General features: G+C 36.9%; 1 protein-coding gene across 2 annotated transcripts in view; it reads left to right on the top strand.

Moving 5' to 3' along the window:
• The window catches only part of TRAPPC9 (trafficking protein particle complex subunit 9), a 453,151-nt gene that overhangs the window by 71,222 nt on the left and 366,839 nt on the right, over positions 1-15,090 (top strand). For both annotated transcript variants that reach the window (XM_082754768.1, XM_082754767.1), the window contains one exon: positions 7,924-8,048. In XM_082754768.1, the coding sequence (XP_082610894.1) occupies positions 7,924-8,048 (125 nt within the window). The remainder of the gene's footprint in view (positions 1-7,923; positions 8,049-15,090) is intronic.

Below are 15,090 nucleotides of genomic sequence, written 5' to 3'. Positions count from 1 at the left end.
ACAGTTTCTCTGTTTTTAGGCACTCTTACTCATTCTCAGTGGGTTTCTTTGTCATAACATTCTTTGCGCTCTCTGCCAGGCTGGTACAGCAAGCTGTGCCACGAGGATTCACAGTTAAATTACTTTTATCAGCTTTCAACCTACTGGCATCCTTCTGATATTACCTAGTGTCTGCCTTGCAAGGAACAGCTAACAATCCATCTCCTAAACATCGTGCTGACACTTGCGATGTTACGTGTTCTCCCAGTGTTATTTTCACAGTAGTCTCTTTCATAGTCTGAAGATTTCTATCTGGCTTTGCTGTCCTTGTCATGGAAAGAGTGCCAGCTATTTCTCAGTCTTGTCCCTTTTGAACACCGTCGGCTCTATATCCTTGAGGTAGTCTATGTACACTCTTTGAAAGGTGATCTCTGTGAATCTGTACTGACCTAATGATGCTCCTTACTTTTTCTATTACTAGCCTTACAATAATGCAGTAATGCACACCTGGGTTACTTTTTTTTTTAACCGTTCCTCAGTGTTGAATTGGTGGGTTCATGAATCTGTGAATCAGCTCCACGAGCTTGCTTCTGTACAAGAATATTTACACTTAAGATTGTTTTTATTTTCCATATATTTATACAGAATTTCATTTGACATTTATCACCTAGTCACCAAGTTTTATAAGATCCTAGCTGTTAGGTCAGGAACATGCCATTCTCTTTGTGTTTCATAGGCTTCCACTCCGGAAGTTGGGTTTGTGCAAATACAGCCTAATAACATGCAAGATAATACCACAGAAGAATGTGCATCCCATTAAAACATGACATTGTCTTGGCTTACTATTTTTAGAAATAATTACTTTGCAAACACTTCAAACAGCTGGGCAGATGTTCTAGAGACAACTTGTATTTGTTAATGATTAAGAAATCCAGGCTTGAAGGTACTTGCCCAAGATTTTGCAGCAAAGAATCCTCTTTGCTGCAAATACTAATGAGGTTTTTTTCCCTGAACTGGGTGTTTCAAGGTTCCTTCTGCGTACATTCTTGGTTCTCTGGCCAAGAAATCCAGTGTGTGTATTTAATTCAATTTTAAGGTTGTTAGAATCACAGAGTAAGACAGGAGGAAGCACAGCGTTGCTTGGTACAGCCTGGCCTAAGGAGCTTCAGCAGTAAGGCCTCTCCCTGCTGTTAAATGAAAGAGGTCAACAGGATGCTCACATCATGAGGATAATTAATTCTTCCAAGTCATTATAGCGTAATTTCTGAAATCCAGTTTTTCCCTGATGCTAAACAGGAAAAGAACAATAGCTGCTCTTTTTTGATTGTTTTATAATTGGTAACTTGTTAGTGGGAAAGAGGCTTTAAAAAAAGCTTCTATCAGATGGGGATACTGTTTTGCAAGGTAAATTAATTAAACTGCAATGAGTGCTTCATTATGTAGAAATGTTAGTGTTCGTTCGTTCTGTTTATAGGGAGCCTAAAGACAGATGAGAGAATATTTAAATTCATAAACTCATCAAAGGAACTAAGTAACTAGATGCTAAGAGAAGCAAAACCATGCCTGAAGTCCCTCCTTCCCTTCTCTGGGGGAGGAAGGTTTGCAGACAAATAATAGCTTATTTCTGACAGCAGTGATCTTGAATGGTTTTAATACTGGTATACGAGACCATTGTAAATCTATTTCGTAATTACTTTGTTGCTTTTCTGCTTAAATATAATACTAAAGTCTTCTTAAATAAAATACAAAGCTAGGCTTTATTCATTTAATGTTCCTATGCTTATATAGCTTATACACAAGATATTTCTTTGTTAGAAAGATACCTGGTTATGAGTTTAAGTGGGTTCTTGACAAGTCTGCAAAACAACATAGCCTGGAGAATTCTATTAGGATAATATTTCTGAAGTCCTCAGGTATTTCAGTAAGATCATTTGTGTTAGTACCTTTGGTTGCCTTTATTGAATTATGTCATTCAGAATATTTTCTCATTTATTTCATTCCTAACTTTTTTGTCTTTACAGTTTGAAGATATCAGTTTTCATTTTGGTTGCAGCAAGGTTTTTTTCTTTACCTACAAACTCTTCTGTCCTCCATAAATTAGTCACCGCGTTACTTTGAAAAAAAGTTCTTGATTTTTTTGAGAATTTTTCTTGCAGATTTCTTTTTTGAATTCCAACTTCAGTGCTTACAGAAGATAAGGTGCCTTTTTCTCTTCCAAATGTCTTTTAACCTTTCTTGTGTGATAATTAGACTGATAAGGATTTCTTATTTTTATTTTTTTTAACAATATATAAACACCATAAGACTTTAGCCTCTATCAGTTGTACAAGCTTCTACAGGAACATGTAGGAAGAAGTATTTTAGGCCTCAAATCTTTACAAAGTAAATAGTAAGGCAGACATGAGGCAAACAATAATAAATTTATTATTGAGACTTACAGGCTATTTAACCCATCATCCTATTAAGTTTCCTGTTGTGCTGTTTCCTCGCTGAGGCTCTTTAATTTGGCATCTAATGTAGTGTGCATAAATAATCTCTAGCCTTTGACTACATTTTTTTTTTTTACATTTCACTTGCTTCCTTTGTCTGAGTTTAGCTTCTCAGTACTAGTTCATCAACCTCAATAATGTATCCTTACTTATACTATATTCCTATTGTCAATTATTAAACTTCAAATATTATGTCAAAAATTATGTCAAATATTATATGTCAGATATTAAACTCTTCAAATGTAATGCAGCTTCAAAGAAGTGCTCGCTCTGCTACGTGTCATCTCTGCTCTGGCCCTGGGTGCCAGAGAGCTGATGCAATCCTGGTAGCATCACCGGGTGCACTGATAACTCTTGTCTCCTGTGCTTAGTTTTAAGCATGTTTTTGAGAGGGAAGGAATAAATACTCTTGACTGCTCTTGAGTTATTGCCCTATTTGTTGTGGTTTAGTCACCATAGGCAACCAGTTATCCCTCTGCCCCCAAAGAGCTGTTATTGCTGAGCACGATGCTGTATGGTATGGAATATCCTTTGGTTATTTGGGGTCACCTGTTGTGGTTGTGTCCCCTCCAAACTTCTTGTGCACCCCCAGCCTCCTTGCTGACCAGACAGTGTGAAAAACAGAAGACACCTCGTGTGCATGAGCACTGCTCAGGAACAATGAAACCATCCATGGGTTGTCAACACTGCGTTCATCACAAATCCAAAACATAGCACCACAGCAGCTACTCTGAAGAAAATTAACTCTATTCCAGCCAAAAGCAGGACATTGTTGCAGTATCCAGAGACGGCAAGTTCCTGGAGTTCTGCAGACTTTTCACTTCCAGCAGAATACACGATCATTTGTTCGTTTTTCGAAGAAAAAAAACACACGTTGTTTGGCAAGCATTCTGTCTCTCCCCTGTCATGAACTACTTCAGTCTTTTTTCTTTGTGCTGAAAGTTCTCTGAAACTGTTACAATATTTTTCAGAGAGGCTTTTCGTACTGAAATTTCTATCAGACAATTGATGGACAAAATAAATACCTGGGCTCAGAGGACATTTAATTTTCACGTCTTATATTTCAAGTTCAATACTTTTCAAGAACTCTGACAGATCCTCTTGGCTTATAATTTCATGCTGCCACAGCACTCGTGTTACAAAGGTGTTACTCTGTTTTTATAGTTTTTAATTTCTGGCAGGTTAACTTCAGCTAAGGGCCAAATATCCACCAAGCTACTTGTTTGCTGCCTCTCCTCAGCAAGATGGGAGGATGCAACAGGATGAAAAAGCTTCTGGGTTGTGATAAAGATTGAGAGATCACTTACTAGTTACGAAAATGGGCAAAACAGACTTGACCTCAGGAAAATTAATTTAACATAAATAAAAACACCACTTTCTCCCCCTGCCCCGGGCTGCAGCCCTTCAGGAACACCCTGCTCCCGCGGGGGCTCCCCACGGCCGCAGCTCCCTCAGGAAATGTCCCCCTGCTGCGGTGTGGGCCCTCCCCGGGCTGCAGGGTGGAGATCTGCTCCATGGGGGCTCTGCAGGGCTGCCGGGGAATCCCTGCTGCCCGTGGGCCTGGAGCCCCTCCTGCCCTCCTCCTCCTGGGGCCTGGGCCCTCTGCTGCTTCTCCCTTGCCCTGGGCCTCCTCCTCGGCCTGTGCCCTCTCTGCCCTTTTGGAAATCTGGTTTCCCTGAGGCGCCGCCCGCTTGGGGCTGGGCTCAGCTGGGCCCTGCCCACAGAGGCCCCTCCAACACCTGCAGACTCCCCACATGTTTTACCTTTCATGTATATTTAGAATATATCAGAGTTTGATAAAATACCAACAGAGTTTGCAGCTCCCATGGTTGTGCTGTACCTGTTTAAAAGTATTTGTATTTCTGTCACCTGGATCAGCCCAGTGATCACACCACCTTACTGCATTGCCACGGGGCTGTGGGTTTGTACACGAGGGAAAGTGCCCCGCGGCAGCTCGTTCAGTCCCCGCCTTGTAAATCGAGAAGTTTAACCACCTTAGTAAACTTTCCCTCATTCAATTATAAGATTGTGTGGGATTCGTCTGCGCAGCCTACTGCGAAAGTGGCTAATGAAGTTAAATTGACAATTTACTTAACATTTGAGAGGAGAGAGGAAATGCTGGGAAGAGATTTCGCTTTGTTATGACAGAAATGCCTGCGATGTTGGAAAAGCAAGCTGCTTTTTCGCAGTTACCATGGAAAAAGTGTTGGTCATGTGCTGTTACCATGGAAATGTTCAATGTGAATTCCAGAAATTAGAAAGATTTCTGGACCGAGTAGCAAGACAATTGTTCTTTTTATAGTGAAAGGCTGCTCAAGCTGTTTGACATTAGGAACGTGGAGGATGTAGCATCTTCAAATCTCTAAACCTCATGAGAGAAAATAAAATATATTTCCACTATGAAAACTCATAAAATATAAATGCGAAGTAATTTAAAACTTCTGGTGAATTGCTTTAAATTTTTCAGTTACCTTTTTTTTTTTTTTTGTCTGTAGTCACCACGTTCAGCAACCTACCAATACTTTTGACAGAATTTCCCCATTCCGTGATGAGTGTTGAATGCAGTGCAACGGAGCAGTTTGTGAACTAGCTAGCCAACTTTGCTGCCCGGTCAGACACCTGAAAAGGCGAAATAATCTGAAACAACTGGCTAGCGGGAGAACATTAATTATTTTTGTCCTCTGGCAAAGAAGTGTCCTTGTATAGTCAAAGTCGTGGAGGGGTGAGCCATTTGAAGTACATGCAGTGCTGTGTGCTGGACCCTGTTATACACAATACCACAGTGCCACAAACTAGAAACGGAAGTTTGAACACAGTGGTGATTCCCTAAGACTTTCCTTTGAGCCTGAAGCAGGATCAATGTTCTCTTTGATGTCTTGCCTCCTTTTGCCCGAAGGTGCAATTTGGAGATTAAAAAAATTCCACTTCTCCCCTAGAAATGGTTTGAACTAACTTCTGTCTTTTCATTTTTCGGATAAAATGAAAATAAAATTGTCTTTAGGAGACAAAATAGCTTACAAAAGGCATTAGTTGCATGTCTATTGCATGTTTTAGGTATTAACTAGTCTTTTAACAAAGAAAGGAAACCTTGGGTCTTATATAAAACTGGAAGATAAGGCGAGTGCTATGAGATATTTCATATTTAGTTGTTTCATGGTTTTGTGTGCAAATGTGTGCACCAATCACCTTTTCCTTTTCTTCTGAATATGTAACTGATGAAATTAATTCATCCATTTGAAAAGAGGATTTTTCTTCAGGTAAAATTACTTATCATCATTGAAAAGAGTGGATTTCAAAGCTCTCAAGTGTAGTTATCAACAGTGTTGCTGGCAAACTTCGAATCACAGAGTCATGGGATGGCTTGGGCTGGAAGGGACCTTAAAGGTATCTGCTTCCAACTCTTCTGCCAACTGACTTGAATGTTTTAATGTATTATTGTCTCAAACGTTAGTCTAATAAGTAAATTCGCTTTGATATCACTTGGCTTTAAAGAGATGTTAAGAGCTGGTTTAGGATTGTTTTGATATCTCGTTATTTCTTATACAAGTTAGAAATAAAAAACCCGTTAACACATGCAAAATTCATTCTTGTTTTCATGACCCTTCCTTTTCCCTGATGTCCATGGGTACACTCCTGCATGATGTAATGTAGCAGTGTTATTAGAGGAAAGGCTTTCTTTTGCTATTGCTGAATATATCTATATATTTAAATACTGTTTAACTGATTCTGTTTGCAGTTCTCCAGGATCGTCATATAACAGCCCATATGATTGTCTTCTCCATTTGTAGCTGTGCTAATCTGACTCACCCCTTCTGTTTTCTCATCAGTTAGATGCTGCTGATTAATTTTCTGGAGTGGACCCATGTGGAACAAATATGTCTTTTAATTTGAGCATTTATAGAGATTACCAGAAGAATTCTAACAATGAGGAAAACCAGGCTTATGGCGCATAAGTTTCAAAGTAGTGCCATGTGTTTTCCTTGCACTCTTGTTGCTTTGCCCACGTGAAGAACGTCACTGCACGTGAACACATCTTTTGCTAGAATCTGTGAAGGTTATCGACCTTTTAAGGAAGTCTTGAGTGCTCTGATTTCATTGAGCAGATGATGTTTATGACAGCTGGTGATGGAAATGCCTGAGAAATATGAATTGTTCTTTGCACTGATTTTTTTTTTTTATTAGTTAATTGTCAATTAAATTCTTCCTTGTTCTTTGACTAGTAGTCTCCCAAATCAGCACCGTCAAATCTGATGATATCCATAAAGTAGTTTGACGTTATTCATATTCTAAAGGAGTTTGGAAGTAAAGAAACATTGGAGATTCCCATGTTTTCTCACTGGGATACGTGTGAAATTTAATAGGGCAAAAAAATTCATGCTTTATCTTGCTCTTCTGGTTTTGAGCCTTTGAGGAATGTAACCGCAACAGGTCCAGATTTGAGGCCATCCGTGGAACCAGAATGGGATCTAGCAGATAAAATTTGATAAGGACAGCTTCCAAAGAGGAAGTATGTTTGATTTTTGTACAGTAATTTTGCATTTACCCTGTGTTTAGTTATGTGTGTTTGTTGACATACGAGATTTTGTTTGTATTTAATTGGATTTTGTGGATTGCATTTGCTATGCACAGCATAGGGGAACAAAATACTACTCTGGGCTTTGAATATAAACCTAAATAATAAGAAACCGAATAATAAATTTTAAGTCTAATTCTTAATATATGTTAAAACTCCATTATTTTATTTTTTTAATTCCCCTGATTTTTTTTGATTAAACATAATTATGCATTTTAATGATTTAGTATGTGGCTCCAGGAGGTTGACACACCCAAATACGATGAAGTGTCTTTATTTACCTTCAAGGTATACAAGCTTATCAGCAATAAAGATAAAAATATAAGGATGGTCTATTTCAGTTAAGCTTTTTGTTGACTGTTACAATGTAAAGCTTAGTTTCCATTCTTTATTATACAGAAGAAATATTGTATATATTTGGTGTCAGTATATGGTATGACACATCAATTATTTATATTTTTTCTTATAAAGTATATATTTGGAAAATGAATCCTCAGACCCGATATTGGAAGTTTTTAAAAGATATTAAGCATTTAATAGGGCCATTATCATGGCAAAGCACAAACTTTCATTTCGTTCTTTTTTAATATTGCGAATATTAAAACTAATTTTACATTATGAACTCTGACATCTCTATTGTGTTTTTTTTTTCAAATGCAGTTCCCTTCTTTTTCTCTGAGTCGCACAGTTTTATGTGTAACTCCTCTTTATTTTTTGGCTTCTAGAGCAGAATATAGCAAAATAATCTTTAATTTGTTTTTCCTTTTTGTATAAAATATTAATGTTTCCTTTCTTTCTCTCCCTTTAATAAAACAGATACAGATTTGCTGGACTAAAATATAACATTTAAAGAGAAAGTAATTTCATTTATTGTTTTTCTAGATGGAATCAGTGTCAGCGGACTTCCACTTTCCAGTCCTTTTCGGCAGGTTGTCAAACCAAGAGTAGAGGCGAAACCTGTTAATCCACAAGAAAGCAGCAAAGCTGGTGACTTCAGTCACGTGAAGGTAAGAAAGTGACGTAAAAATAAGTGAAAAATTTAGTTTTCATTATGCTACATTACGGTTTGTTCTGGGATTAAAAAGTAAAGGGTCAAAGGATCAAAGTCTTACCTTCGCACTTCCCGTGCTTAGCATTTTAGAGGTGCTCATATAAGTAACAGAATAATTGAGAGAGACAAATGAAAAATAAATAAATGTAGCAGGATGAAAGAACAACTGTGTGGGTTAGGAGCTGCACTCTGAGAGTCTTACCTGGAGTAAGCTACTGTGTGTTTTTCTTTGAAAACAGAACAAAAAGTTCTTACCTGTTCAAAATAAAAACTTTGTGTTTTGAGCAGGGAAATGAGAACAGTTGCAGTTTACTGGCCTGATTTGCAGGAGATATAATTTAAGACTAAGATAGCAAGGATTATCAAAAACGTAGCCTATTACTTCATTGGTTTCTTTCATAGCTTTGGTGTGTGTTTTACATGCCATGTAATATTTGATATGTTTCCTGCATGACTTCTGCGTTAATTCATTCCCTCTGAATTTCTCTCTACTATTGTACACAGCAATTTTGGCTTGGCAAGTCTTTAAGACTGAGAAGCACACCTAGGCTTTGCTTTTTTTTCAATAACACACTTTGGATCTGATTTACTTTTTTCCCAGTGAGGTTATTTACAGTTCTATTTGACAAATAAACAGGGGACACTATTAATTTATAAATATGTTTCTTTTGAACCATTAGTACTACTAATTCTCTCTCATTTGGTTCTGCATTACAAAAAGGATGATGACAGCATATGAGATGATTAAAAAACCACACTAGTAAAGGCTTTCTTTGTATTTTTTTGACATAGTGAGGTACTTCCAAGTTGCTCATAAAGATAAATCACCATGATTGAGAAAACAGTTTTAAGCTAGTAAAATGTTCACCATTAATTTTCAAGCATAGAAGTTTGTGTAAGAATTTATGTTCTACAGAACACTTATGATTTATGCAAGCAAGGAGAATATTATTGTGAAATGGGAATAAAAGTCCAGAAATGCAGAATTTCCACGTACCAAACACATGGAAGAGTCCCTTTGGTGCTCTTTCTGGTTGTCAGCCAGTTGTCCTGGCAACTGCGAAGTTGCAGGTTCACGGTGACCTTTGCGATGGTTTTGTAAGGACCCTGGAGCCCTGTAAAGCAAGAATGTGTTCTTTCAACAGTCTGGTGGGAATGCACGAACTTGTTTCTATTGGTGAGTTTGCTGAATGCAGGTTGAATTTATTAATTGGTATTTTGTGTGGAAGGACCTTGCAGGTAGCCAAAACTATGTTGAAGAGAGAACACAAATTCTGATAACATTATGGGGTTCCTTGCTTATTAAAGTTTTCTGTGCATTAAGCCTTTTTTTTATATGACTGTAGTACAGCTCCCATAGCATGCTTGAAATTATTAATTTAGCATGTTAACGCCTCTTCTAGAACTCTTTTAATGACTGCATTTTTGTAAGTTTAGAAGAGATGATTTACAGAGAATCAACAGGAAAAACAAAAAATCAGGGAGTTGAAGTAGCCAAAAGAATAAAATTCTGGAGGAAGTCTACAAAATTATCTCTAATTACTTAAATTATACCATTCAGATCACGTAATTGCAGGGGACATTAATGGGAGGAAAGATGTGATTCCTTTTTTTCCAAAATTATTAAGACTGACATGTTTTGGTTGAGGAGAGAGAGTGCCACATTAGGGTACCACCATCTTTGCAGCGTATACTGTCATGGCTAATTCCATATTAACAGATCACCATTTCTGTAACTTTCATTTGCATTTACCATGTTTTTATGAATAATTATAATATTATTTCAGCTTGTCCCTATTAAGCCACTACAAATCAACCATTTGATCTACCTGGATCTGTGTAGTTCAGAAGTATTTAGAATATCTCAGAAATATTTTTAGGTTTACCAGCCTACCCACAAAATCAAGTCTCTGTGCATATGGACATACACAGGTACTGGCCAGACAACCAGGAGAAATTACCTGTCACAACTAAATAGATTTATTTGTGTCCTTCTGGATGGTTATGTTACATTTGGCTACTTGTCATCTGTGATAAGGTGTTATATCCAGCTTTTGCCTACTACTTTTGTACATTATTGTTTACTTCTCTTTGCAACAGCTCTCTACTTTGACAGAGTTCTTCATCTGAATAAAAAATAATTAATATCCACCAGTGGAAGATTCCAAATTAAAACATCAGGCAGTTATTTTTATTAATTGAGTCAATTGACTATTTTTATTTAAAATCATAATCAGAATGTATCTTGGCTGGGTTCTGAGGAATTTGCTGTTATTTTTGTTTCTGACTTTACTTAATTTCAGACAGGATATCTTTCAGAATACACAAATAGAAGTTCATTGACAAATGTAAAGGCTTTTCCTTGCTAGGAACATTGTTGTATACATTAGGAAGCTGGGATATATCAAAGAGAAATGGTCCAAGATTCTCTTTGAACCTGAATCTTAAAATATTTCATATTTCTGAATCTCTCTGACTGCCCTAGAACCTCCTTAGAAGGTACTTCAGGTTCTCTCAGCTGCTGCATGATAGTTCAGTGTGTGTGGGCTATGGGCATGTCCTGCATGGTAGGAGAATTGCTTGTTTATGTTTTAAGGTTAATCTTGTAATAGTCTGGGCAATTAAAATTGTTTAACAAGGACTGTGGTAAGAAGCAAGTGGGAACTTTTAAGTTAAGAAACAAGAAAGTTCTTAAAGAATTTGGGTGTGCTGTGGATATATTCTGCTAGCGTTTATACACGATTTAGCAAGAGATGTCCGTTGTGAATATGCAGGAGCAGTAGTGATTTTTCAATCCTCTGTGTCGTGCATTAACTGATCTTCCTAAGACAGTATAATTTTTGCAAATGAAAATTAATAGAAATCAATGCTTCTCCTGATGCTGTTTCTGAAATGTCATTGTTGGTTTATTTATAAGTCTTGATTCTTAAATCTTCCCTTCGTATTTGACTTCCTTCCTTCTTTTTTTCCTTCCGCTTCAATATTGGATATTGCCAGTATTGCGTTTGAACTTCTTTGCAATCTTCGTTTTCAATTTTGCTACAGGCTGTCTTCTAATAAACCAGTCACCGGCTTCTGGAAATGACTGTTATAATGATCTCATAAATTTCCTACAGAAATTGCTGCATGATCTCATCATAAAGCTTGCTTACACCCTCAAGCTGAAAAGCATATCACAGTATAATGTTATGTCCAGATGTACTCTTTCCTACTGCTCACCACTGAGTAATTTGGTAAGCGTTGTCTTAAATCCCTTGGTCCTTCTGGGGTGCATCTCCACGGCAGAGCGAGTTAGCCCATGCTTGGCTCTGCGTTGCTGTGGTTATACTGGTAGGTGAAATGGTCTGTTTCATGGCTGGAGCTGGTACTTTTCTGAATAACACTGCAGTGTTTTTAGATGCTCAGCTGCTGAGTATCTAAACTGCAATTTAAAATTTTAAAGAAATATTGTCATCTCTCAGTAGAAAATGTGTTATTTTTAAACCAGGGAATTCTGTACTGGTTTTTCTGCTTGGCAGCTGAGCTTATTTGGCCTAGACTAGTTCAGCTCAGTGATGGAAGATGCACCCTCCTACTCAATGCCACATGTTAGTGACCTGAGCCTTATACAGCAATCTGATCTGTGGAAATTTGGTCCTTAAAGTCACAGTGATTACCATCAGGTAAAGATAATCCACTGGTAGTTCCTTTTTGTCATAAGGTGAAAATGAGAATTATCCATCGGGACATATTGGTTCAACACAGTGTCCCTGGTTTCTTTAGAAGAAATCTGGGATTAAGAAAGGCTGCAAGACCCTACGGTTACAAAGGACCAAAACAGGAGCTAAAATGGAGAAGTCTTAGTTGGGCAAAAGAAGACTTTGAATACGTTGTGTGGATTTTTTTTTTTTTTAATCCTGATTTAAACTGTAAATCATAGACATCAATTAATGGTCAGTTGTATGGCAATCTGAGGACCACTTTATAATTCATAGAGCATTAGCTCACAGTTACTTACCTGTTTTGAAACTTGCGTGTTCATGAGGATTTGCTTTTGCAAACTGAACCTGAGCTGTAATTCTAGAGATTCAACTGCTGAGGTTTAAGTAATCTGGATGTGTAATCTACTGTGTTTCTTCTGTACTATCAGTTAATGGCACAAAACGTTAAAATACAATATGTAGAGATAATCTAATTTCATACACCGTTCGTGGTGTTTCTTTTCTGATTTGGTCAGCGTGTATTAAAATAAGATACTGGACTATTTTTTTCATGCCTTTCTCAGGCTATGCTCTTCATTTTTAATGAAAGTATGCTGTTAATTGAGATAAGGTTTATATTTTTAGTGCTTTAAGCTCAAAATCATTTGATGTTTGATACCTTGAAGCTATTCTATGTTTAACCCTGTAAACAAACCATTTGATTTTTCTCAGAATTTTTGAATAGTTCTAGACCCTGCTGAAAATAGTGGAGATGCTGAATCTGCAGAGCACTCTTAGTATTTCGATTACTTCTTTCTATTTGCATAAACGTGTATTTAGCAGTGAGATTTTAGGCACAAATGTATAATGCAACTTAATGTTCTACTTCAACGTTGTCCTACGTTGGCATTCAATGCTGTGCTTGTAAATTGTGTGCTTGGGAGTTCTCCTTTGGTATTACACACATCAGATCTTATGAAGAAAAAAGAAGGAAGACGCAAGTCTCTCTACTTATTTCCCTAATAACTTTCAAGCCTGTGGAAGATAATATAAAATCCTGGTCAAATCTCTTTCACTTCCCAAGGTAATTTCTATTGCAAAGAATATTTTTTGATTGGTTAATAGGAATTTCTGAGTTAAATACCAGAAAACAAGTCACATTTCCTGAAGTCTGCCCAGCAAGTAGCCATGTGCCAAATCAACGTTCCCCAGGTTAGCAGCTTGGTTTTTGTTTGCTTTCTGGCCAAGGATTGCCGTTTCCCCTGAGATAAAGAGAATAATGACAGTAGATTTTTTCAGCAAAAAAGAGTGAGATCTGAATTCTTGGTCATTGGTATGTGGCTGACAAAACGTGATTATGATCTAGGTTTGGATGAAAGCCTGTAGTTTTTGAGTAGTTTGGGTCTCATCACACTTAACTTTCCTTCCCTGCCAAGTTTGGCAATATTCCTTTGAGTGCTTTTCGTTTTATTAATAGTTGAATATTCAACACTATTTCTGCTCGCCAACTGTATCCTGTGAATAGTAACATCAAAAGATGAACACTGTTGGGCTCTAGAGAGGTTTGCACTTCAGAACACGAAGAAAGCATTTTACTAACGCTATTCTCTAGAGCCATGGGAGGAAAAAAAAAGCTTCCCCCCTGGATTTGAATAAATTTAGTTCATTCATCTCATCTGCTATTTTACGTTCAGTATTGTCAGAGTAGTAGCTGCAATTTCGATTCAGAATGTTTTACAACTTTGACTACTTCCTTTTTGCCATTTTATTTGAAGGAAGCATTTAAATTTTGCATTGTATTGATGTAGAAGTTTTGGATAGATTCACAATGTGCCTGTTGAAAGCACCATTTTCTCCTGACTATATGCTTCAGCTCATAAACCCTTCCTTTCACCAGTACTTATTTTATTCATTGTGCTATTCGTTGGTGGCAGCATGTCTTCCAGTTCCTAACGGACTCATGTTAAGTCAGACCAGGCTCTAGACAGAGCATACTCAAGTATATTTAAATAAAAAAAAAAAAAAAAAAGGTAGGCAATATTTAAAAGATCTGTTTTCACCCCAAGCACACAAGTTTGTTCTGCAACACAGGAATTCTTTCAGAATGACTTATCTGAGAATGTGGAAGAGTCTTGCATTCTCTTCTAAGTGGAGATGTTTTCAAGCATCTGATATCTAGATTTCAATTATAAAAAAAAAAACAACTTTTTTTTTGTATAATTTCTTTGATTCTGAATATTATATTAACTTTATGGCCAAATGTATTTCCACACTTTATCCTCACAAAAAATTATGCAGTATTTTCATGCAGTAATTTATGGTTATTGATGAACATTTTGTGGTGTTCATTTTCACTAGACTTGTCATTACAGTTTCTAGCATTTTAATTTAGCCAGAAGTGTGGAACTGGCTGGGAGGAAGGCAGCTGCTCTGGTGGGAAAATATGGTGGCAGAAGCTGAAATGCACAAAACGTAGATTTGGGGAGACCAAGAAAGAGGGCAGCTCTGATCTCCTAGAACTGTGAAGGTTCTCCCATACCTAAATATTATTGATCTAATATCCAGTGAAGTTATTGTCATGGTTTTAAAAGTACAATCAAGATTTTAATTCAACCTATGTGAGCATGAAATTAAAAGTAGTGTGTTTCAAAATCCTATTGCTACTTAGTATGACACAAAATTGTCTTGCATATGTGTTCTGTTTAGTAGCTTTATATTTGTCAGTTGTTCTATGTAATTTCACTTAAAAATTCAAGGCAGCTTTTTCATTTTCAGCTAGTTATTCAAATCTTAATCCCTCTAAGTGTGCTGTAATGCAATCAATATTCTCAGATCTTTCTTGAACAATTTTTGTTTTACCATAATTGAACTTCTGCAGCTCCGTAGGTGCCTTTACAGCACTAAGGACCTTCTGTCTGCAGTTCTCTAGCTTGCCCTTCACCTACAGTTTAATTCATCTTTTCTTCTTCCATTTCCTCTCTTATTACCTTGTAGCTTTTAGTTTATAACTCTGTAATCAGATCTCTTCACCCTTGTCCTCATAGCTGCTAGTTTATAACTTCAGAGCCTGGTAAATAACATACTAGGTAAATCACTTACATACCAAATAAATACTACCCATATCTTATTTACTTCTTTTTATCTCTTTTCTTGTTTTGTCCTTAAAGTGAGGCAGACTTCTTTGTTACAAATCTGAAAAGCTCATACCTAGAGGAAATAATTTTTCTAACTTCTGAATGATTTACTCAGAAAGGTAAGTTTACATGTAGCATCATGAGCATGTTATATCACCTATGACTTGAGATCCTAATAATGATG

Source organism: Aythya marila, assembly GCF_965140915.1.
Source record: "Aythya marila genome assembly, chromosome: 2".
In the NCBI taxonomy this organism is placed as follows: domain Eukaryota; kingdom Metazoa; phylum Chordata; class Aves; order Anseriformes; family Anatidae; genus Aythya; species Aythya marila.
Note: the sequence above shows the minus strand (reverse complement) of the source record. Positions and strands in the feature narration are given on the sequence as shown.